This window comes from Ochlerotatus camptorhynchus, unplaced genomic scaffold (genome assembly GCF_037179485.1).
Source record: "Ochlerotatus camptorhynchus isolate MF236.1 unplaced genomic scaffold, CSIRO-AGI_Acam_v1.1 ptg000379l, whole genome shotgun sequence".
Taxonomy (NCBI): Eukaryota; Metazoa; Arthropoda; class Insecta; order Diptera; family Culicidae; genus Ochlerotatus; species Ochlerotatus camptorhynchus.
This window is the reverse complement of record NW_027040867.1, coordinates 2169507-2196251: the sequence shown is the minus strand read 5'-3', so window position 1 is coordinate 2196251 and position 26745 is coordinate 2169507. Positions and strand designations below refer to the sequence as shown.

At 40.8% G+C, this 26745-nt stretch overlaps 1 protein-coding gene and 1 pseudogene across 1 annotated transcript in view; one reads left to right on the top strand and one right to left on the bottom strand.

Annotated features, from left to right (window-relative positions):
• Nucleotides 1-26745, bottom strand: part of dlt (codanin-1 like protein dlt) — a 693339-nt gene that overhangs the window by 229140 nt on the left and 437454 nt on the right. Inside the window, exon 2 of the mRNA XM_065232866.1 lies at nt 9591-9667. Within this exon, the coding sequence (XP_065088938.1) occupies nt 9591-9667 (77 nt within the window). The remainder of the gene's footprint in view (nt 1-9590; nt 9668-26745) is intronic.
• On the top strand, nt 21477-22412 carry LOC135710318 (uncharacterized; annotated as a pseudogene).

The window sequence follows — 26745 nt, the reverse complement described above, 5'->3', positions numbered from 1 at the left end:
CGACTGCCAACACCAAAGAGCTGAAAACCAATTCAAACAAATCAAATCAACAGACAAAACCAGGGTGAAAGCTGTAAGAGTGAATCATTACAGTATAAATCTAATGATGTTCCGTCATCAAAGTGCTGGAAGAAAACTCAAATAATTTAAATCAATAGAGCCAGTCTGAATGAAGGCTGCAAAAAAGAGAATAATTATACAGCAATGACCCCATTTTGTCAGCTAGCAAAGTATGTAAACATTCATCTTGAAGGAAAATTACAATTATGTGGAATTATTGAAAAATAACAGTCTGATGCGCGAAGAGGTTGACAGGATCGGGTCATAACTGTAATGTGAATATTAGGAAGATTTATCATCATCAATTTATTCTTGAGTTAACCTGGAAGAATGCTTGTGAATAATTGTTATACAGATAAATTAAATTGATAAACTAAATGGTTCAAACAGCAACTCCAGCCTGCAGAAAAGCTGAAAATAGGGAATCTATACAATGTGGATCCCCCACGGTCTTCTACTCAGTAAGCAAAAGCGGCAGCCACCAGGCTAGTCGAGCTGCTCAATTTAAATATTGGGACCTTATTTTGTGAAGTTTTTATGAATACCGATTGAAACACAATGTAAAAAAATAAAAGTTAAGAGTCTCATCCGAATCAAATGATTCCAAACGATACGCATTCATAGAAATTAAGTTTAAATAGACAAAAGTAGAAAAAAAAATAACAATCTCACCAAACAGTCCAACTGAATCCCTTGCAAGCAGCTATGTCACGCTTGGTGTAGTAGCTCCGATCATAGACCCGCCCTACGGGGATCAATCCTCTGGTCGAATGTAGTCGATTGCTCCATGACGCGAACACGAAGCGACCGCACACAAAATCATACAACGCGTAAACAAACTGAAATCAAAAACTATGACTCGCGACGCCAAAAATTTCTGTACCGGGAGCACAAGCGAAGAAAAATACAAACAACGCAGATAGCGACATCTCTAATGCCTACAAACATGATGCATCACGTTTTTTTTTCGATTCCAAAACTTCTCGGAAAGCGAGAAAACCACCAATCACACACGTATAACCGTCCGGGAGGCAGAGTGCCAGCGCTTATCTGGCAAAATCAGTGAACGCACGCACAAAACAGAAACAAACACAACCGTATCCGAAGAGGTTCGAAGCTGAACTCCTCGCCAGGATGGTGGAAAACTCACTGGTCAATTGCGAAGTACATACTGAATAAAAAGGGTGGAACTGCAACTGATCTGAAGGATTTCAAGCAGAAATCAAATTTGGCAGTCAGATTTTCCGCAATCTTGAACATATTTCAAACTCATTCGGACCTCATGGTGGCCCCTTGCTTCATATTCCGAACACATGTCCAAATTTGGTATGATACAAGCAATTTAAAAAAAAACCATGATGCTCTAGGATGCGTATCATGAATTGACCACTCTGACAGATGTTGCAGATCTTTCAGAGGCCCACTCAGGGGTGGCTACCCCAGGGTCCATATTTCAATCACAAGTCCAAATTTGGTCAGATAACACATCTACAAGCATTTTCCACGTTCAGTTTTATGAATTGACTATTGAAAATCTTCCATTAGATCACTCTGTGGCCTCTCAGGGTCCATATTTCAATGACAAATCCAAAATTGGTCTGAACAAACATCTACAAGCATTTTCCCAAAAACCGAGGAGCTCATCTACGTTCAGTTTTATGAGCTGACTACTTTTACGGATATTCGGAATCTTCCAGAGGACCACTATGTGGCCTCTTAGCGTTCATATTTCAGCCACAAGTCTAAATTTGGTCTGATAACACATCCACATGCAAATAATCACAGCGCTGTAGGATGACCACTTTTACAGTTATTCTGGATTTTCCAGAAGACCACTCTGTGGTTCCCAAGGTCCATATTCCAGTCAAAAGTATAAATGTTGTCTAATCATCGCATCAACAAGCATTTTTGAAAACTGCAGGGCTCTAGGTTGAGTATCAAGAAATGACCACTTTTACGGTTGTCCGGATATTCCAAAGGACCACTCTGTGACCCCAGGGTCCTTATTCTGGTTACAAGTCCAAATTTAGTCTAATAACACAAATACAAACAAAAAGCGTGACGATCTAGGATGAGTTTAAAGAATTGGCCACTTTTACGGATGTTCTGGATGTTGCAGATTTTCTGGAGTGCTAAATAAATCCGGCATGACTAAATCTATACTAAGTTTCATGTAGCCGAAAAAATGTTGGGAACCCGCAATCTCTGGTATATGGTCGACTTATGTGTTTCTGCAAATGTCTAGTATAAGAATTTAATTTCTTTGTCTTTTACCTCTCATTATTAGTTTTTGTTTATCTTGAGTCTCATCTTCGCCCACTGGTCACCATAGCCGGTCGGACTCCAGACGAATCTAGAACCGCACTACCGTTCATACTGGCTACAACGCTCTGATGAGATAACGAAACCTCACCTCCAAGCTACTCTCCTGATCCTTATCTTCGACAATGTACCACCCTAACCTCGGATATTCCGCGGGTATTCGGCCCAACTCCTACTAGTCACAGAAATAAGTGAATTTTGTTAAAAACAATCAACAATGAATTATCGGCTCCGTAAAGCTAACGCGATTCAGCAAACCACAGGTGAAAATCCGACCTGGTGGTCAGAAACAAATTATTCATATGTTTCCCATACAGTTGAGACAGAATTAGTTCAAAATTTAATTAAATTTGGTTGAAACCTTATGCCAATTCATGTTGATAATTTCTTCATGTGTGGAATCTTATAAAAGTTTAGTTAACTCAGAATCGTATCGTTATTTTCTTAGCCTAAGATCTCACAAATTCGATGAAGTTCAAAAATATTGAAAGTTTGGGTAGGTTCCAATTCTAATTCTAAAGAATGATGAGATTTTAGAATAACTCCTAATAAGATCACCAATATACATCAAAGAGTGTTTTGCATAAAATTCACCAATAATGAAGAATTTAGACCTATGCGGGTAAGTTTCTGAAGGTCACCCTTGAGAAACTTATTTCGCTGGCCGAATTGGAATGGCAAATATGCAGCTATGATGCTAGCTTTTTCTAAGGCCTTAAGGTTGTTTAGTTCACTAGACTCGCCAGGACGAGCTTTCATTTTCATGATCCAGGGATTCACCACTGGGTGACCCTTTCAAGCCAACCTTGAACTGACGTTCAGTTTTGGTGTCATAAGTGAACAACTTGTGTTGCTTCTCAGTAAGATATTTTAGAAGACGTTTGAATTCGTCTAAGGTTTCAGCCAATACACGGCATTCACCTCAACGGCCAGTTTGAAGTGACAACTTGAATTTAACGAAGTTCAATATCACAATAGGGGACCTTTTCCTTCTTGGCGTTAACCCGGGAAAGTTTACTGGAATTTTGCCTGGATGATGGATCATTCTCATCATCCGTGAGCCTAACTAATGGATAATTTGATCAGAAGGGGGATCAAGAAACTGCCCTTTTCTTTTGTGTTTAGGCGCCATGGCGGCAGAAGAAAGTTTCTCCAAATTGACTTCCAAGCAGATTACTATAAGAATCCGACGGATCTAAGAGGAATTTTCCAAATCGATATCCAAGCAAGATTACTTCGGGTAGGGTCCAAACAAGGAGGAATAAGAGTCAAACAAGGTTGAACATTTGCAGGTAATATTTAGCACTGAAAAGTGCTGTATAAATTTGTTGTAGCTTTAGGTAGCAGTAAAACTTGCCTTCAGCCAGAAACAGATAGATCCGCACGACAAGAGAGCACGATGCGGACTGATAATATCAAACTTTGTTTCTCCTTCATTGGCTTTATTACGTCTCTACTGGGAATTTATACCGGTGCTCAACTTAGTTTTGTTTTAGCACTCCCAAAGTTGTTAATTGAGGGCTTTCTAATTGCAAATTAGAAAATTATTCAGTTCCAACCTGGATCAAGTATCAAGATTGGGTCGGTTTGTTTTCTGACAAATGTCAGTTTGATCGTTTATTTTTAAAACCTAACTCAGGTTGAGGTTCACACTGACTAAAAGTTCGGTTTCGCACCCTGATGATGAACGAATTCGCTATAAACCTCTACCGGACCAGCGGTACCAGTGTAGTGGTAAGCGTGATTGCTTCTCACCCAAAGGACCTGGGTTCAATCGCAGTCATCGCCGCCAGGATTTTTTAGGCATAAAATCTCTGATCGCACCTTCCTTCGGAAAGGAGATAAAGCGGTTGATCCCCGGTCCATGAGTTGATAGGTCGATATGTAGGGTCCAGGTGTAGGAGCTGCCTCTCTGGCGTTGGTGGCAGTGGTAATCAGTACGGAAAACGTTTACATCTTCGTCTACGCGGATGACGTCCTCCTCGGTGGTCAGATGGGCTGACTCTGTTGGTTTCCAGCTTTCCGCCGGCAAGAGCGTGCGCTGCCATATATGTACCACCAGGCATCGCAACAACGGACAGCCCATCATGATTAAAAAACAAGCAATACCGACTAAAAACACCGTGAGGGTCTGGGGGTCTCTGGAGATAGTCTGCTTGTGAGCAGATCGCTCCCGACCCAATGCTCGGTGTTCTCAGCTGAGGCAGCGGCCATTCTCCACGCGGTTAAGCTACCGGCCAACCGGCCGATATTAGTCGTAACTGACTCACACAGCGTGATATTGGCCCTAACAACAGAAACACCGAAGCATCCGTGGATCCAAGGAACGGTAAAACCCAAGGACGCCAAACACAGTATTCATGTGGGTACCCGGTCACTGCGGAATCCAAGGGAACCTAATAGCCGACCACCTCGCCGGCTTAGGCCACACCGGACCCAGGTCCACCGGCAATGTACCGCTCCAAGATGTCAAAAAGTGGATCAAGCGGACGATTTGGAGAGCCTGGGACACCGAGTGGAGGAACAACAGGACACACCATCTTCGGAAGATCAAGGCGACCACCGGAACCTGGAAGGATCGACCAAACCTACGAGAACAGCGAGTGGTGTCAAGGCTGCGCACCGGGCACAGCAGAGGCTCCCACAACTTCGGAGGAACACCGTTCCGGAGGACCTGCGAAACCTGAGGAGTGCCAGCCACCGTGGAGCACATCCTCGTGAACTGCGCGGAGTTGGAAGACCTTCGGGCTGCCTTCGGCTTGGAGTCAATCAGCATTCGGGCGACGAGTCCCCGGCAGCAGCCGCTCTCATCACCTTCCTAAAGGAGGCGAACCTTTACCACAATATCTGAGTGTTCCTTGTTTGTATTTCCGTTTTGTTGGCCCTTTTGGCAGTTTTCTACACCTTTTAATTATAGCAAGATAAATGTACCACAGCCAAGATTGGGAATCTCCTTCTGAGAACCCATTTTTTTTCTCCATTTTTCAATCTTAAGAGATGAACTGGCCATATGGCTAAAAATCTCTATAATAAAGAAAGAAAAAAAAAGTACGGAAAACAAGATCGACGGAAAACAAATCAAGGAAAAAAAGCCTGTACCGTTTTTGCAGCCGCCTCCAGCATGGCCTTGCTTTATAGCTGTGCCTTTATCGACTAAGCTAACGGAGGCCCAAAACTTTGCTACCATATCGTATTCAATTAATAGATTGTAATTAACTAAACGAAACATTGATAGCTTATCTATCCAGAAAAAAAATCTGAATTCTACCGGTGATGTAAACATTCATGCATGCAAACATTCATGCATGTAAACTTCCTTTTTAGCACTCTTTACTGAAAAGTGTAACTTTTCGACACTGTTTTGAATCACATAATCTTCAGGAGCATAAATTCATCCAGATCTCCTACATCTTTATGGTGACCAGCAAATCATGATTAACAATTTCCGGGTTTTTTCCCCGTTTTCGGAAATTTGGGGATTTTTCCGAAATAGCGATATACATTTGAATTAAGCATAAAGCTGAATGCGATTAAATGGATCTTTTATAAGACAGCAACACCTTTCTGACTCTTGAACTTGATTCTGCGACACGTTCTAAGTCTTCGCTCTAGGGTTACTACCAGTCACTTGCTATAAAAATCGGTTTTTTTGAATTATGAAATCATTAGACGTTATAATAATAATTAGTACTTGTAAGTTACAAGAAGAGGTTACAAAGTAGGTGTTTGACGCATAAAACCTATAATTGTTGCTTTCAGAGCGTCACAATAAGCGATTTTACGATTCGTGAGTGCTCACTTTGAGTGAACGTTCACCAATCATAACATGCTAATTGTGACGCTCTCCAAGCAAAATTGACAGGTTTTGAAAGACAAACACATACTTTACAACCTCTTATTCCATGTTTCAAGAACTAATTATTATTATAACTTTTCATTGTTTTCATAATGCCGAAAAACAACTTTTATAGCAAGTGAGTGCAAGTAACCCTGCTCCGCTCAAAACTTTACAGGCTTTTATTTGATTGAGAGTTCTTTTCTGAATTCTTCGAAAATAAATTTGAAATTCTCTCTGGAATTCCCTTTAAAATGTCTTTATAACAGTCCAGAATTATCTGTAGAACACTTCAAGGAATTCTTAAAATTCGTCCTTAGATTCTCTTCGAATTTTAAACTCTTTCTAAGAATTCACTGGTGCTTCATTTTTTTTTAATTGCTTGAAATTCTCCGTAGAGTTCCTATACTATTCACCTCAGATTTTTGACCAAAAATTGAAAAGGGCCTATTAGCTTTTATGAGCAAAACTTGCAATCCCCCTTCCTTGCCAACACCATCGGACAGGCGAAATTCTCCCGCCGATAATTAATTTCAAATTTTTTGTTCAGAATTATCTTGGCGTTCTCCTCTAATTTCTTCTGGAAATTGCATGGAATTCTCATTAAAATTCTCTAGAAATTACATTCAAAATGCGCTTGGAATTATCCTCGGAATTTCCTTACAGATCTTCGTACAATTATTTTGGAGCTGTACCCTCAAAATTCGCTTCCCTTCGTATTTTTTACAAATCCTGGGATCCCCTTCAGTCTTGGGATTTTTAGTAAAAACTCCTGAAGCTCCCTAGAAAATATTCTCTGAAATACCTTAGTGTTAACTCTAGAATTTATTCTAAATTCTGCTCAAATTTGTTTTGGATAAAACTTCTAAAATTATCATAATAGTTCTTCAAAGTGACTGTATCCTGAAAATCGAGTCCAGTTCAAGGGTCATCTATCGGTTTTTTCCGGTTCACTGGTCACTCTGCATCTTACATATTAAACGCTTATTTTTAATCCCAGTATGTTTGTTTTGTTTTGAGCACATTTTGAGACTCAGCTCCGCAAGAAAATTATTCCGGATAATACGCTTAACCAAAAACTAATTCGCGGATGGATTCATCCAGTGAGAAATCGTAAAAAACAGCGCTTTTATCTCCTAAATTCTGTAAGTTAAATCCATCTAAATTGAAATAGTTGCAACATTAAAATACTAAAACTTTACTAAGAAGCTAATTTTAAGAAGTAACGAGAGTTTCAATAAAGACCTATAATACTCAACAAAGCCACTCTATGCTGTCAAGGCAATGCTTGTCTACGTATTTTTGAATCATTATTCAATCATATAAGTGCTACACCAAGCAATAAAAAAATATTCTCAAGCAAGACCATTATCCTAAATTCTCATTTAGTTAGTTCTCTGAGCTAATCAAGCTGTTAAGAACAGAAAAAAGGAACAATAACTAGAAGTATTCAGAAAAAATCTTCATCTTCTCTTAAAGCTGGGTTTATACAAGATAAGTGAATTGGTCAACTCAGTTGAAACCATGCCATGCCACTCTTCAAGCCAATTGAATCGAGCTGAGTTGATCAATGACTTGCCTAAACCCAGTTAACTCTTTTCCGTTCTTACATTTACTCAAAGGCGCTCCAATGCGTTCAACGGATTGATATTTGTTGGACACAGCTGGATCGAACAGATACACCAATCTACTCGAAGATTGAATTTTGTCAGACGCAACTAGGTGTGACATCTTTTAAGAAACGCTCATACCCATTAGCAGCTTAAATTTTACAACAATTAACAGCGTCTAGCTTCTACAGAAATGGATTTTCATCTCAGTTCAACTCAGGAATCTGACAACACCCAGTGGGAGCTGAATTTATAATAGGCTCAAAACCATCGAAATACCTTTTTGTTTGAGTAACTTTGGCTCAACTTGCAAAAATTCAACATCAAGTATTGAACAACCGTAAGTTCGCAACTCTATTTAAAATTTGAAATAAAATACCATTCTCAAACTATACCGAGTAATTTAGTTGTTTGAATCCAGCGAAGTCAGTCGTACTTATTAATAAGTTTCGGTTGTAAAGAAATATTTGCCGGAATTTGAATTTACCGAGATTCCCTGATTTTCCAGGTCCAAAAAGGAATTCCCTGATTTTCCAGGTTTTTCCAGGAAGTCAACACCCTGTTTCAGCTATGAATAGTAGAGCATTATATTATTCAAAACAGTGTCGAAAAGTGACACATTTTCAGTGATAAGTGCTAAAAATGTTGCATAAAAAGCTACTTCACGTAAACTAGCGACTTGTAAAGAAAGTTGCATACAAATATGGACGGTTGCATACAATATTTTGAATATTTTATGAAATGTCTTATAAATGTATACGATCTATAATGTAGTGATATATCATACACGAAGCTCCTTTTATGTGCATCATAGTAACATACATTTACACTACTTTTTCGAAATGTAAAAAAATTAACAATTTGGGTTTTATGAAGGTTCTGTAGACCATAATTTAGACTCATAGAATACTTTAAAACCACGACAAAACGTAAAATGTTACCCGGGTATTCTACTATGAGTCTATCCTTCTTTACGAAGGAACTACATTTCATCAATACGAAGGTTAGTAAGAGTCATTAGTTAGTAAGAGTCATATTTAGACTCATTCATCTGGCATCAATTTTGTTAATGACAATGGGAAAATGTTGAATGAATGTTTAATGAACTTCAACTTATTTGCGTGTATCAATCTAGTAAATCAACATTCTTCAATAGCTTGTGCAATGAAAGCATAGGCAATTGCATTGCCGACAGTATTCATACTACACTTGCACAAAGTTGAGCGGTTCTTCAAGGTGGTGCGCTTCTGAAAAACGATTCAAGAATTCCGGTAGAAATTCAATTACGTTACTAGGAATGGCTAAATCTCAACGTAGAGTGGATGTATTTAGGTTTATTTTGATTAAATCAATTCAATCATTTTTTATTTGTTACATGAGTTGTGGAAGTAAATATAATAGTTACAAATGTTCACCACAAAATAAGCTTTATCTTGTAACATTTCGGTTGTGTGTGTATGTTATATTGTGGATGTCTGCCGCTAAAAATCCGATATCATCTAATGTGAGTAAATGAGACTGATTATGCTCATGACTCATTGCCCTGGAGCGCTTATACAGATGATAATCTATATTATAGTCCCAGAACATCAGCCCATCGGTTCCGCCTAGCAACAAATATATTCCACTCAAGCCACGATGCTTCCACCATCAGCTCGTGAAAAGGAAACCCATTATCCACACTCAATTGAGCACGCATATATATATTTTTTTTCCCCACACCACTAATCGTAATAATCAACACCCTACAGTTCGATACTTACTCCTCCGTTTGCGATCTAACGAGTCCCAAAAAGTGTACGGCAAACTCCTCGATCGTGCAGCGCCGTGGATCGCTCCGCTGTTTCGCCAAATTTCGTCCAGATCGATTCGGAAACACATGGAAAGAGAAAAAAAGAAGAAGAAAAGTACGCACACCGATTAGAATCGTAGAAAAAATCAAACCAACTTCCATGTAAAGCAACATAGTAACATCCATCGAATTTTGTTTTCAAATGTCGCCGACTGACCCAAAACAGCCAACTCACCCCCGTTTTCGGCCGGATTCGAACTCAAACACAAATCATGTATTTCTGCGTATGTCCGCCCTTGGCAATATTTGACCTGGGCCATGGTCACGCAGTGCATTGGCGAAACAAGTGAAAAAACAGCCGGCGTCAATATTTAATCGCTAGACAAATATAGGCAATGGTTCACCCGGCTAAGAGTGACAACTACCTAGTTAGTCGTTGCCTCTATGAGCTTGAGCCGAGAGTCGGTATTAGAGGCACATGTGGTTCGGTCGTAGATGGGAAGCGGGGTTTGTCGCTTGTTGAAGTAATGTGCTGATGGCTGATGACAAAGTGTACATTTTTGGCCTAGTGGGTAGTTTGCAGCATACGTGTGTGTGTGTGTGAGCTCTCAGTTGAAGGTCGCTTGGGAGTTGAACTTTACGAAAAATTGTTTGGTTCGATTGCTTCCTTCCTATCGCTTAACACGGCAGAGAAGGATTGCCGATGCCAGGAGGCGGTGGGGAAATAGTATACATATGTGGAAAAGTACATGTGCACATGAAGTTAGTTTCCGAAAAAGAATTAAAGTGAGGTCAGGGGATTGTTTGGGCGTTTTAGGCATTCTAATTGTTCACCAAAAGTTCAGAAACTTGGAATGAGAGTGCCGATTAATTCCTGTCACTTGTAGCATTTGAGTAATAAATCAAGTCGGATGACTCAATCAGACAGTTCATATTATTTTCAAACAGAAACGGATAAGTACTGCGTGATATGAATGATTCAATAGAAGAAAAAAACTACATTCTATAAGATTTGAATGAAGGCTTCCCGAATGGAAATGTATGATTACTTTTTAGTGTTTAAATCAACATACGAAGCCGCATACATCATGATTATGTTACTATCGTCATTCGCCCTTACATTGAAAATGAGTTATATGAACCCAACCTACTGGTACTATTTATATTTTTCTTCTTTCTGGTTTTTAAAGTTTTTACATGGCTGCGCAATTTATGGCAAAAATACGTTAGGCATAACAAGTAAAGTTGACTCAAGACGTCCTCCTTTTTCAACAGGCATCCGACGAATAAGTCTGATATCTCACGGCTTTGGGAGAAACTCTCAACTTCTCAAAATCGGGTCCATTGAAGGTCTAGATCATCGAATATAACCTCAAATAGCCTAGTCAGTTAAGACACGGTATTCCCAAGCCGGAGGCGGATGGTTCGATTCTCGCTAAGGTCTATAAAATCTTTAATGATCGAAATTTCCTTGACTCTCCGCAGGAGTATTGGAGTAGCAGCATAGGAGTATTGATCGAAAACCCAAAACTTGATAACTTAAAAAAAAATCAAATAGGGGAATTTACGTATTCTCGTCAATCTAAGCAGCATCCGGACTTCTATTAGCAATTTCTCAGCGTCACACACATATATGACGGGTTTGTTTATTGACATTTATCTGCTGCTTGCTGTTCTATCAATTCCAATCGACAGAATTGATCAAAACGGGTTGAACACGTTTTTACAACGCTCCAAACTTCTCAGTGTGACTATTGTCGGCAGTCTCTTTTTCTTCGGCACCATTTCCATTTGAACTGCGTGTTAACCAGCTGTTCTATTATCGGCAACTTGAAATCAGCCGTATTTTGTAGTGTGTATATTTCATTTAAAGAAAAACCTGGCATAACAGGATTGCTCAGTCGTAAAAATGTAATAAGATTGAAGCTGAAAGGGTAAGGAATCGGTTGAATACATTCAGCGAAGAGTTTTGATGGGAAAATACAGTGAAATTAATGTTTCAATTTCGGTTGCCGAAAACAGTCAATGGGTGCCGAAGCCATAATTTACCCTACTAAAAAAAAACACTTTGCTGATTTTTATATGTTGTGTAAAAAAGCCAAAATTTTCAAGGAAAAATATAAATATATATTGTGCTCTCTCTCAAGAAACCATGAAAGCCATGAAAAACAAAGACAATAAATGTTTTTCAATATAGAATCCCAACTTTTAATATCCGTAGATTTTTCCTAAACAATATTTTTAATTACCTTTCATTAGCTATTTTGATCTGTTGAAATTTGAAAGTTGTTCAAAAGTTATAAATTTTTCAAAAACAGTTATTTTTGAAAAAAGTTACTTTGAATCTATTTTTTGGACTACCCTAACATGGAAATGGTCACCGTAATGACAAAATAAAAAATACGAGTCTAGTTTTTTGAAATAAGGAACAACACTATCATTTTTTACGAAATTCATGAACATAATAAATAAAAGAAGCCCTAATACACTTTCCTGAAGAGGTTTTGTTAGGTTTTTTTTATAAGGGAGACTTTCAGTCTGGTTGGTTGGTTCACCACCTGTCACCATTTGCAAGAGAGTTCGTGGGGCAATACCAGGCGGGATTCATGGGTGCCCGCGCTACCAAATTTTCGCGATTCGGCAGGTTCTGCAGAAATGCCGCGAATACAACGTGCCCACACATCATTTGTTCATCGATTTCAAATCCGCAAACGACACAATCAATCGAGATCAACTATAGCAGATTATGCACGAGTACGGATTTCCTGACAAACTGACGCGATTGGTCAAGGCGACGATGGATCGAATGATGTGCGTTGTTCGAGTGTAGGGGACACTCTCGAGTCCCTTTGAATCTCGAAGGGGGTTACGGCAAGGTGATGGACTTTCGTGTCTGCTGTTCAACATCGCGTTAGAAGGTGTGATCAGAAGAGCTGGGATAGACACGAGTGGCACGATATTCAGGAAGTCCATCTAGCTCCTTGGCTTCGCCGATGACATTGACATTATGGCACAGAACTTTGAGATGATGGCGGAAACGTACATCAGACTGAAGGCTGAAGCTAGACGGATTGGACTTGCCATCAACGCATCAAAGAAAAAATACATGAAAGGAAGAGGGTTCTAAGGAAGACAATGTTAGCCTCCCACCTCGAGTTCAGATTGACGGTGACGAAATCGAGGTGGTCGATGAGTTCGTGTATTTGGGCTCACTGGTGACCGCCGAAAATGATACCAGCAGAGAAATTCAAAGACGCATTATGGCAGGGAATCGTACCTACTTTGAACTCCGGAGGACCCTCCGGTCGAATAAAATTCGCCGCCGCACGAAGTTGACTGTCTACAAGACGCTGATTTCACCGGTGGTCCTCTACGGCCACGAGACCTGGACTATGATCGTGGAGGACCAACGCGCCCTTCGAACGGAAGGTGTTGCATACCATGTACGATGGCGAAGGCGAATGAACCACGAATTGCACCAGCTGCTGGGAGAACCATCCATCGTCCACATTGCAAAAATTGGGCGACTACGGTGGGCTGGGCACGTCGTAAGAATGCCGCACGACAATCCAGTGAAAATGGTTTTAGAAAGTGACCCAACAGGAACAAGAAGAAGAGGCGCGCAGCGGGCAAGGTGGATCGACCAAGTAGAAGGTGACCTGCGGACCCTTCTCATACTACGAGGCTGGCGAACTGTGGCCATGGATCGAGTAGAGTGGAGACGACTTCTTTGGACAGCAGAGGACAACAACCCGAGTAACACAAATTAATAGAATTATGTTGAGTAAACTGCTTTACAACCAAAACCAGTCATATAAAGGTTATATAAACTGATATAGAACATGTGTGTTGCTTGGGAAGGCCTTAGCCTGATTGGTAAGGTAAGGTTGGTTCACCTTTGAAAACTTCCCTGAAGAATCAAAAGTGATTCCACGGGGGACTAGACTTCTAATAAGAACCGACCTTAGAGATCCGTTACACAAATAGCTCTCAAAGCGCTTTCTTGTTTTTTATTCATTTATTTATTTGATACGGCTCAATCGAATTAACTTCACAGAGCCAATGATTCTGGTACAATATGCAAAACATCATAAAACTATCGTCAAAAAGTACAACACAATAAACACTTTATCTTCCGCTTTTCAAAAACCTACTCCATCAGAACGGCAGCCGCTTATAGCAGTTTCTTTGTATGGCAGTATCGCCAACGAGGGGCAGAGCGCATCAATTGCAGCAATGGACGCAAAACGTGGTCATCACTTAAACACTCATTACGAAACGGTTGCTTTCCCAAGTCGACGACGCATCGACCAAAAGAACTGCTGATGAAGAACAATGAGGAGGACCACACAATGGTTGCTGCCGAGTAAACAGACGATCGCGTTGCACACATCGAGAGAACACTGATGAGACAGCCGAGTGAACACTGATGAAGCGCCGTATTGTGTGTAATACCAATTAGCTATCGTAAACATTAAGTATGTTTACAATGCATTGGTAACATATTTTTGTTTTACTTACGCAAAAAATAAATGATAAATACATGGTTTCCAATTCATTATTCAATTCTGAAAAGTGATATGTATGCGTTTGAAAGCTGATAACTGAAATAGTTTAGTGGTGTAAGGCACAATTTCTAAATTACCATGCGGATAATATTTGGAGCTTTGAGCTTACTGTCTATCGTTTGCAAACAAATACTACTTTCTTTGATGATAACAACTGATAACAAAATTAGTCAAGGTTGATACCTAAATAATTAATGCGATAACAACTGAAAATAAATTGATATCTGGAATTACAAGACTTGTTCCCTAGATGGTATCAGGCTGGTATTATACTTTGTTTGGGAAATGAATAGTTGCGTTCCATTTCCCATTAATTTCCCCATACAAAATTTAAACTTCTCCCGCAAATCTAGATTTTAACCATATTCGTTCAAATTTGGTACAGTTGTTGGGACCTCAATACATATCGGAAGAACAGTATAGAGAAGGGGGTTTTAAAGTTAAGAGCTAGACTTCATTGGAATACAAATAAGCTTTTCAATACTATTTCATACCTTGATATTATGACCAAATATGTTAAAGATTGTCATCTTCAGCCCAGTTGTTCAGAACAAAATATACCTACAAGATGGAAGACTATTCTGCGCAGAATTCCCTCACTTGGTATCGCAAAAATGCAAATGAAACCCTTTTCAAGGGTATGGTAATAGAAATTTGTATTGCATGTAAAACATTTATGCAGAACACCCCTAGCTAAACGAACAAAAAGACGGTTGACTACAAAACGCTTTACTGTAAAAATTCTTGGCGGCATTCGGATTCACTTGAGTTGACTTTACGAGCTACTGTGTAATTTTTTCTTCCTGTCATCATTGCTTTAAAGTCCCAAGGGTACGAACGCCTGTTGTGGTACCCTTCATCATCAAACACCGGAACGTTCACGCACCTCTTTGACACAGTAATACGAAAACGTATTTTCCTTTAAATAATAAATCGTCTGCTCGTCTTAATTATCGCATACCTTTTATGCAGATATATGATGTCAAATTCACCCGAATAAGGTTCTACGAGAACGATTAATGAAAAACTTTCAATTTTACTTCACGGGTGGAAAATTCCAAGGTTCATAAAAATCCAATTCAACAAATCATCCAGACGCCACAATAAATAATTCTCGTACTTCACCACCGAACGACATCATTTACACCTTACTTCCTCTCTTTCGGCGCGGTCTGTTGGTAGTTCCATCCAGCAACGACCGGAGCTTATCTCCCTTCAACCTGAACGAATTGCGGCAGGAACAAGAGCTCAGAACGACAGCATGAGTGCAAAAGCCTCCGTCCCTTTTTTATTTTAGTAGCCCAAAGCAGAGCCTTCACTTCACATAGAGAGCCAACTGCTGACACGATCGGTGTGGTCACTTTAGATTAGCACTTGCTCCAGCAAAGAGCAGTGCTGCGAAAAGAGGAATGACTCCACAATGGTCGTAAAGCTCGGTTCGATGCCCTTGCTCTCTGGCGCTGAACCACATCCATTCCATACGCTACCCGTCGCTCCCATCCCATTCTCGGTGAACGGGTAAATCTTCATGGTGGAAGTTCATGTTTCTGCTTTGTTTGTCATCGCACCCGCCATGAAATGTACATGCAATCACCATACAACAAGTTTATGTAGATTTTCCCCCCAACACAGAACTGCACTGCATCTGACCGAGGCTGGAATCTCCGAGTATGCCCATAACTAAAAATTGTCGATCACCTCACTCGTCTCTCAAGTTCTGGCATAAATTATGCTTCCTGGGAATGATAATAAACTTCAACCCGAAACAGACCCAGCCAGTGCGAGAATTGGTTCTGTGGGTTATAATTTAAATTCTTGCAGGATTTTCCATTATTATTTGGGGGTATTCTGCGTACGCAATGTGATGCAAAACATAAATTATGGCTACATGGCCATGGCAACGAATGCGCAAGTGGAGATTGCAGTTGGATGATGCAGTGCTGGGAGAGAAAGGACTGTTGCAAGTCTCTTTGTTCTTTTGTGCAATTTCCGTCGAGGTCTATAATATTGGCTTTTGTGGCCGCAAACAATTTGTAATTTAAAATTCGATATTTAATAACCGCGATGGTCGATTGATGTGGTGAGAACGTTAATATGCGTTCCTGGGTGTAGAACTTTGAGTTATACGTACGTACCAGATCAATTAAAGGGGAAAGTATGGAATGAGATTGTTCGTTCGACAAAAACTTGTTATAAGGTCGGTCATAAAACATACAATGTATGATCAATTTCGGTGACTGTACTGGAGGTTTTGTGATACTTAGTGGAACGGGTCAGTACTGCAGTGAACTATCGAAATCTATCGAAATTAGATTCAATTATCATATTTTACTCTATTTATCACAGTTACTTATTTTATATCACACTTCGATGATTGGTATTTCAAATTTGAGTTTAAAAAAAAACTGCCAGTACTGAAAGCATCGGTAATCAACCCTAAATATGTGTCTTATGAAAGATACAATTGCAACATCCACGTAGGAGAAATAAATGGAAATGTAATTTTTTACTTCACGCTGTAACCCAGTCCCAGACTGGACCGCTAGCCAGGAGACGCCCCTTACTACTGCTTGGTTCCGGATAGCTCGGCATGATTTAAGTAATTTTCCATATGACCTTCGCCGCCACAGCCATACTCGACGTGACTGTCGAAGTTTAGCCGGTCGTCGATCATCACTCCTAGATATTTCAGCTTCACGCTTCGTGGTTATGTCCTGCTTCCTGAGCCTGATTTCTGCTCGCTGAACCAACTTGCTGTTCCTGACCATAGCACTTCCGTTTTGTGGTGGACTATCTGAAGTTTCGCTCCATGCATCTAGTTTCCAATCGTGTCGATCGCCTCGACTGCCAGTATGGGCACTTCTTCTAGCGTCTAGCCTATTACCGTTAAGATGACGTCATCCACAAAGGCAACGATCTCGACACCAGCTTGAGCGTCAGCACGCCGTTGTAAATCCCGTTCCAGAGCGTTGGACCAAGGATGGAACCTTGTGGATTTTCTGCTGTGATCCTAATCAATCTCTGGTTCAAGGACCAGTACTCGGTTCTGGAAATTACTCCTCCGAATCGTGCATAGGTAGTCAGGGACCCTCATTCTGTTCAACGCTTCGACGCTGGTTTCCCAGCTGACGCTATTGAATGCATTCTTTACGTCTATCGTTACCAGGGCGCAACATCGATTTCTCCTCCGTTTCTGTTTGGAAGACTTCGCAAGAGAACCGCGTCCACTGTAGGTTTTCCTTTTCGGAGTCCAAACTGCATCTTCGACAAACCCTGCTCACTCTTCTTACGTTTCGTCAGTTTTTCGAGTATAATCGTTTTTTTTTCAGCATGCATATAAGCCTATAGAAAGCTGAATCACCCGGGGGTTTCCTGTTTTCTGTATCTTCCATCTACCTTGGAAATGAGCTTCATTCAGACATCTCTGTAGCTGAACATGTCTGCATCACCTGGATCGCCACTTTCAAAGTCACGTTGAGAGTTCCATCCAAACCCGGCGCTTTCTTCAGCTTCAACCATTCGCCACTGTCACTGGTTCTCATTTGAGCTTTAACTCGACTTCAGCGTTGTCTCCTTCTGTCTCGCTGTACGGTGTAGGTAGCCAGGTTGTTGGGTCGTAGCTTCTTGACGCAATTTGGCTTCCTCAGCTTGATCTCCCGTTTAATTGCGGCCCTGACTGCTCTAAGCACCTCCCTTCGCTCTTCTCTGTCTGCTTCAGTTCTGACTATCTGAACACACCTTCAAGCCTTTAGACAACTTGCATGGAGGGCGCAGAGTTCCTCTTTCCACCAGTCTGCTGGACACCATCTGTTTTTTTGGCTCCTGTTTCCTCGGCATGGTTGTGTCACATGCCTCCGCTAAAACGTTTCTTAAAACTTGACCGCGTTCAGGTCCAAGGGGCTGCTGTCTACACGAGAGCTTCAACTAATACCCCGTTCACATTACAGCGTATATCACGTGATATAGGCTGTCTTGCAATGAGCACTCATACATCTACTTTTCACTGGAAATCCTATGTATGAGTGCTCATTGCAAGACAGCCTATATTACGTGATATAGGCTGTAATGTGAACGGGGTATAAGAGGTCTTTATCAAATGCTTTCGAATTCCACTTCCACACGCTGTACTCGTTCTCCGTATTGCCATAGGTGTGTGTGAATTAGACGCAACAACCGCCAAATGAAAGTTATTGTGGTCTCATAGAACGCTATTTAATATTTTTGGAATCGATCAACTTATTCCGGAGGTATCTAATCTAATCTAATCTAATCTAATCTAATCTCATCTCATCTCATCTCATCTCATCTCATCTCATCTCACCTCATCTCATCTCATCTCATCTCATCTCATCTCATCTCATCTTATCTCATCTCATCTCACCTCATCTCATCTCATCTCATCTCATCTCATCTCATCTCATCTCATCTCATCTCATCTCATCTCATCTTATCTCATCTCATCTCATCTCATCTCATCTCATCTCATCTCATCTCATCTCATCTCATCTCATCTCATCTCATCTCATCTCATCTCATCTCATCTCATCTCATCTCATCTCATCTCATCTGATCTCATCTCATCTCATCTCATCTCATCTCATCTCATCTCATCTCATCTCATCTCATCTCATCTCATCTCATCTCATCTCATCTCATCTCATCTCATCTCATCTCATCTCATCTCATCTCATCTCATCTCATCTCATCTCATCTCATCTCATCTCATCTCATCTCATCTGATCTCATCTCATCTCATCTCATCTCATCTAATCCAACAACAGTGTTCGGTGGTAGATCTTATACCAGTAACGCACCATAAAAAGGTGATCACCAGCGTTACTGGTTTCGGACAACTTATTCCGGAGATATGGCCGGAGCGTGTTCCGGTGAAAACAGGTTGATAATCTAGAATCAACTTGAAACGTGTTGAGAACATCATCTGGCAATTCAAATCACATTAAACTTCAGAAAAGATCAATGGTTGAGTGTGAGGGCACATCTGGACAGTCAGAGTAGTCAAATTTCAACTTGTGTCAAAACTTCGCATTAGAATTCAAAAACAAGTGCAATTGTGGCAATACAGCCATTCCATAGCAAAACGATACACTGGAGTCGCTTTTTACGCGGTTTTTTTTTACACGGTTTTTTTTTACGCGTTTTTTTTTACGCGGATTTTGGAATTTACGCGGTTTTTTTTACGCGGATTCCGGAATTTACGCGGTTTTTTTTACGCGGTTTTTTTTTACGCGGGACGTATCACCCGCGTAAAAAGCGACTCCAGTGGATAGTGGTTCTCAGAATTTCGTAACAATTGGTAGTTTTGTTCCTTATCGAAAAATATTAGACCCATATTTTTTTTTATTTTCTCATTAGAGTGACCATTTCCATGTTAGGGTGGTAAAAAAAATCGTTTTTTCTTTAATTTTTTCCAAAAATGGCATCTTTTTAAAAATCATAACTTTTGAACCATTGAACTAATTTGAATGATTGGTATGGAAGAACTTTTATTGTATTTGTTTTTTTTTATGGTTTTCATGGTTTGTAGACAATGGGCGTAACACGTTTTTTTTTTAAATTTAGGCTTTTCTACACAACGTATCAAAAAATCAGCTATGTATTTTTCTTCATTTTTGAAAAAATTATCATGTTTAGAAATTTCGCTTATTATTCCAATACGACCAGATTACCCTGCGTCTCCATTGGTACATAGCTGACATAGTCACATAATCCATATAAATTTTCTGCTTCTGCTTTTATAGGTTTGTTTATTCAAAGCGAATACTTCACCAAGTAAATTATTTATTTATTTGTCGTCAATCAGTGTAGACCGTTTTACAATTGTTGTCTTAAGTGCTATTTTTACAATTTTGTCTTTGTTTATATTTTTTATAATATGTCTTAAGAACAAGTTAAAACATTACTTCTAGTTGACGTTATACGACGAATTAAAATATTGCTTTAATTTGGTTTTTTGTCATTGTAAAGTCAATGTTATCGCAGTGCTTATTATATGTATCCATCATTTGGTTCAAGGGTCCAAATTTGGCATAATTCGTACGATGACGATTTGTAGCAAATATATTTCTATTTCGTAAATGCCTAGATGGTGTATATAAATTTAAGGATGACAATAGTTCTATTGAATCAATTCGATGTGATACGATATCGTTTACGAAAGAAATCATAGCAAATTCACGACGCTCTTTTAATGTTTGGATATTTATGAGCATACACCGAGCTGTGTAAGATGGCAGAGGAAATACAGTCCAACCTAACTTGCGGAGTGCATACAATAGAAACTGCTTTTGAACGGAGTCTATTCTTTCTTCGTGTGTGATTGAAAAAGGAGACCAAACTACACTAATAAAAAATAACCATAAACGAACGATAACCCAAATCATTGAACTATTCCACAAATGGTTTGGATGATACCCAGAACACGTCGTTAAGCAAATTAACCATACAATTTTTATTAGGGATATGCTGCAATATTCTAATATCGACCTTACATAAGCAATGTACAATGTATCGTATAAGGATCGTGAAAGTTATAGCAGAAACGTTTTATGAAACCAAGCATGTTGTTAGCTTTGTTAATAATTGTGTTATAATGATCGGTGAAAGTAAGTTTTGAGTCCAAAATAACACCTAGATCCATGACTCTATCACGCTTTTCTACGATCTGGTTTCCTAAAGTGACTGTTATATCGGGTAGCTTTTGTTTTCTACTAATGGTAATGGAGTTACATTTGTTTATATTTAATTGTAGCAGGCTTTTTTGACACCAAGTGTGGAATATTTGAATTGCCTCTTTGAATGTGATGATGTCTTTGGCATCTTTTATTTCAAAAAAAAGTTTAATGTCGTCAGCATATATTAAAACTTTCAATTTCTTAATAATGAAAGATATGTCATTGACGAAGAGAATAAATAAAAGTGGTCCTAAATGAGAGCCTTGAGGAACTCCTGAACTTCACCAAGTAAATAGCTACCTAGACAGAGCGCATGCTAAAATCATACGGAAAACTTGGTAAGGTGTTCGTTCGTAGGTACAATGCATGGTGGTATATTTAAGGATGAAATTAGAAGTTTTTTTTTTTTAAATCTTTATTTAGGAGATTTTTAGCCATAGGTTAAGTTCATCTCTTGAAATTAGAAGGAAACAAAAGCTCTGTTAATCCAAAGATATTCTGTACAGCCAGTGTTTTATAAACGATGAATTCTTGTTGTTGTTTGTGGGTTTCAAATGCTTTAAAGAGGAATCTTACCCAAGAAAAAAGAGAAATTAGATGGCAGTTCCTTCATATGCAGAAATTGCTACCTCAAACTGTATAAACCCGCACCCAAAGAGCCCACCGCTGGACCATCCGGAGTTCCTGCTGTCAACAGCCAAGGTGAATATTGTATTTAAAAAATGTATTTACATTGGTAGCCATGAGTCAAACGAGCATGACGTCACATTATAGCATTCTGAAAACTTTGTAACGTCAGGCTCGAATGTAGTGTAGTGTTTACAGTAATGTCAAATATGTTTTTTTAACTTCATTTTCAGAGTCACTAGAAGCACCCAGTTTACAATCGATCAGAAGTACTGACAGTGTGCCTACTGCAAACGATGATGAAATCATTCAGCAACTCAAGGAAAAGTTTCTAGAAACTCATAATAATAATGAGAAGTATCGCATTCTCACGACTTTACCTAGAAGCTGGTCAGCATATAAAATAACGAAGGAATTCGGCGTTTCTCAATATATGGCGGATCGGACCAAAACACTACAGGAAAAACAAGGGGATAATGATGACACCAGGAAGAAAGCTGAGCAGAAGAAACTTTATCAGTCGTGCGTGATTTCTATACCAGTGACGAAATAAGCCGAGCTTGTCCAGGAAAACGCGACTATGTTATTACAAAAAATGTTGATGGTAAGGTTTATATACAACGAAGATTAGTATTGTGTAATTTGCAAGAAGTTTATGCCATTTTCAAGGATCAATATCCCGCAACTAAAATAGGGTTTTCAATGTTTGCAAGTAACCGCCCTAAGCATTGCATTCTGGCAGGAACGAGTGGCACACATACTGTTTGTGTGTGTGTTTACCACCAAAATGTTAAATTAATTTTTAAAACTCTTCAAGATAGAAAGTCACTGCCAGCTGATGTGAAATCATACCATGACTGTTTTTTTAAATTCTTTGCACCAACCTCACAGAACAGTGTTGGTTAAACATGTGTGAACATTGCCCAGGTATACAACATTTGACTTCAGAAATGGTTACTATCCTGACCGATGGAAATGTGGAACCTTAAAATTTAAACAATGGCGTCAAGCTGACCGTTGTATCATGGATTTAGTAGAGTTGGAAACTCAAGAGTTTATAGACATGTTTTTGGAAAAGTAATCCGATTTATCACCACATAATTTCATAGCTGAACAACAAGGTAAATACTTGAAATATGTCAAAAGTAACTTGAAAGTAACGGAATGTATAATAATATGTGATTTTTCTGAAAACTTTTCATTTGTTGTACAAGACGCTGTACAAGGATTTCGTTGGGCAAACGCACAGTGCACTATGCATCCATTTGCTATTTATTATAGAGATGATCATACCAAAGATTTAATGTTTACTAGTTTCACTGCAATCACGGAGTTTACCAAGCACAACCATGTTTCAGTTCGATTATTCGTAGTTAATTGTAATTAAGAAAATTCACTTTTTCTCAGATGGATCAGGCAGTCAGTACGAAAATAAGATGACAGCTTTTAATTTGTGCCACATGAAAAACGATTTTGGTATAGATGCGGAGTGGAACTTTTTCGCCACATGCCACGGTAAAGGTCCATGTGATGCTTTGGGAGGAGTCTTGAAACGAAATGCTGCTAAAGCAAGTTTGCAGGGGCATCTCATTACAACTGCTGAAGAGCTTTATACATGGGCAATTTCTAAAATCGATTCAAAAATGCACTGTGGCTTTTTTTCAGACGCAGATCATAAAGCGGCGTGTTCAAAAAGAAAGGTGATCAAAATTTCATTTGTTACATGGATGAGGCATTAGGGTGTCCCAAAATTGCACTATGTCTGGAAATCTGGGAGCTCACCCTCCAAATAATAACAAAGGGTGTTACAAACAAACTTTTGTATGGCGGCTGTTGAGACTAAGGGTTATAACACTCACTGGAGGTTCCAAATTTTATTTATCCATGGAAGGATACGTGCAACGCGGTTGGTAGAGCAAAGTAGAAGTTTTTATTCTGCGACCTGTCGTGGTGGAAGAATTGCCAAAGACTGACAATGACAACGTTTTTTTTTTTCCTTTGGTTTGTTTTTTCCGTCGATCTTGTTTTCCGTGCTGAGCACCAATGCTACCAACGTGTCAGGAAGGCAGCTCCCACACCTGGACCCTACCTATCGACCCATCAACTCATGAACCGGGACCAACGGCTTTACTTCCCTTCCGAAGGAAAGCGTGATCAGAGATGTTATGCCTCAGAACATCCCGGCGGCGCCGACTGGTATTGAACCCAGGCCTGCTGGGGTGAGAGGTAATCACGCTTACCACTACACCACCGGCGCCGTTTACAATGACAACTTAATGTATAAAACTCTGCGGCAGCAAACACGAGAAGAATCCTCACAAAAAAAATTAAGTGTGTGTTGGTGATGGTGACTCGCATTAAGAGGATTCGGCAGCACTGGTCGAAGGCGAAGTTACACCACATCGCAAAGAATAACGTTAACTACAACATCGCCACCATCTTGAAAACATGATTTTCAAAATTCAAATGCAAAAGGCAAATTAACAAACTAATTAAAATTGCAATGATTCAAATTTTCCCTTTTGGAGTACTTCAGGTTGGTTCTCATGCGAGGACAGTTGACTGAACTCCTTCTCATCCATCGTTAGCATACAAATTCTGGTGATTGGTCGCACGATGACTCCTCGGTTCGTGCGCAATGAGACGACTCGAACTAGGTTGTCTTTGCCAGGATAAACGGCAATTATTCGGGCCAAGGGCCATTTCACAGGTATCTGATACTCGTCGGTCAGCACGACTAGTCTCCCCGGCTGGATGTCTGAATTGGGATGACAGACTTTTGTGTCACGTTGCAGCTCCTGCAGGTATTCCGTCCTCCAATGGTGCCAAAACTGCTGGTAGATACCCTGAAGCTGGTGGTAGTGACCGAGGCGATTCAGCGGCGTTCCATGCAGGTCGTGTTCGGGGAGCGAGTGCATTGTGCCACCGATCAGGAAATGCGCCGGAGTGAGCGCAGCGATGTAATTCGGATCCTCACTTAATGGTACGATGGGACGCGAATTCATGCTCGCTTCGATTTGCGTCAGCACGGTACTGAGGTCCTCGAAGGATAGCTTGGAGTTGCCGGTACAGTTGAAGTTTGGACACTTTCACTGCTGCCTCCCACAATCCTCCGAAATGCGGTGCCTTCGGTGGACTGAAGTGCCAGGTGATCCGCTCACAACTTCGGTCCGATGTGATCTGATGCCTTCGCGTTTCTTCTTGCAGCATTCGGTAGACCTCATCCAGTTCATTCGAAGCTCCTTCAAAATTCTTTCCGTTGTCCGAATACAGATCGGTGGGAAGTCCACGACGGGCGATGAAGCGTCGAAGTGCAGACAGGAATGCTGGAGTCGAGAGGTCGCTCAACAACTCGATGTGTACGGCCTTGGTGCAGAAACAGACGAAAATGCACACGTAAGCCTTCGTTGCAGCAACTCGCTTGTGTACTGGTTTGACGTAGACCGGTCCTGCATAGTCCACTCCAGAAACAGCAAACGGTCGACCAGGCGCGATTCGGTGTAGAGGAAGTTGACCGATCTGTTGGTTCGCCGGAACGGGGTTGGCTCGAGCGCATCTATAGCACGTACGAATGACACTACGGACGATTCGTCGACCGTGGATTGGCCAATACTTCTCTCTCATGGCCGCGAGAGTAAGGCGGCCGCCACGGTGGATGAGCGATTGGTGGTAGGATTTAACAATTAGGCGGGATAGAGGATGGTTGCTTGGCAATAGAGCGGGATGTTTGGATAGGAAAGGCTGGTCTGAAAGGTTTAGTCTCCCCCCTACCCGAATGGTTCCATTAGGATCTAGAAATGGTGTCAGCAGACGGGTTGACGATCGCTTTCCGACAGCTTTGCTGTTTTGCAGGTCTAGGATCTGCTTGAGCCAGTTGAATCAGTGTTCGTTCGGCGACGTCCAGCTGTTCGACGGTTAGGGATATACTGGGAAGCGAACCAGCAAGTGGAAGTGGTTGTGTACGGGCTTTACTACGAAGATTGGCGATGAACCGAAGGATGTAGCCGGTTACGCGAAGTAGGCGGTCGTACGAGGAAAATCTGGCGATGATTGGATTGACAACGCTGGATACTTCATGGACCCTTACTACCGCAGTAATCAGCTTACGTCGTTCCTTTCCGGCCTCTGGATACTCAGGGAGCTTCGTAACAGGCCATTCCTTTTCTGGTTGTGACAGCCATTCGGGACCCCTCTTCCACAATTCGCTGGCCAGAAAGTCGTCAACGTGCATGCCGCGGGATACAAGGTCCGCAGGATTGTCCTTACCGGCGATGTGATTCCAGAACGCACCATGCGTCGAACTTTGGATTTCCGAAACTCGGTTAGCTACAAAGGTTTTCCAAGTGTTGGGGGGTGCTCGCAGCCACTGCAGGGTAACTGTTGAGTCCGACCAAAAATGTGAACTGACGATGGAAATCTGGAGCGCCTCAACGATCCGAGAATGGAGTTTGGCTGCCACGTCCGCAGCGCACAGTTCCAAGCGTGGCAGCGAGATCTTCTTCAGCGGTGCGACTCGTGATTTAGAAGCAAGGAGTTCGACGCGAATCTTTCCAGTAGAATCCATACACCTGGCATACGTACACACTCCATAAGCTGATTCCAATGCATTGGAGAACGTATGGAGTTGGATGATGGAGTTCGGCAGCAAAGCGTATCGGCTGACACGGAAATATGCAACTTTCGGAATCTGTCCTGCAAACTCTTCCCAGGAATTCGCAATATAGTCCGGAACCTCGTCGTCTCAACCACACGGAAGCAACCACAACGGTTGCATCAGCATCTTGCCCCTTATGATAATCGGCGATATCAACCCCAAAGGATCAAACAGTTGTGAGATTGCGGAAAGAATGGAGCGTTTAGTCGGAGCCCCTTTGTGCTGATGGATCTTAAAGTCAAAATGGAGATTGTCGGATTCGGGTTCCCAGGAAATGCCGAGAGCTTTCACTGTTTCATTTGCTTCGAACTTGATCGATGACTGCGTGCCAATTTCGTCGGATGAGAGACCTGAGAGGACCGATAACTGGTTGGATGTCCACTTCCGAAGTTCGAAGCCGCCTTTCTTCAGAAGTTCACTCAGTTCCGTCCTCAATTGTACAGCGTCTTCGATGGTTTGGGCTCCACCAATAAAGTCATCAACGTAGAAGTTTTTTACGAGGTTTGGTCCAGCCAGTGGATATGTGCTGCCCTCATCAATAGCCAGCTGCTGCAGCGTGCGTGTAGCAAGGAAAGAGGATGGACT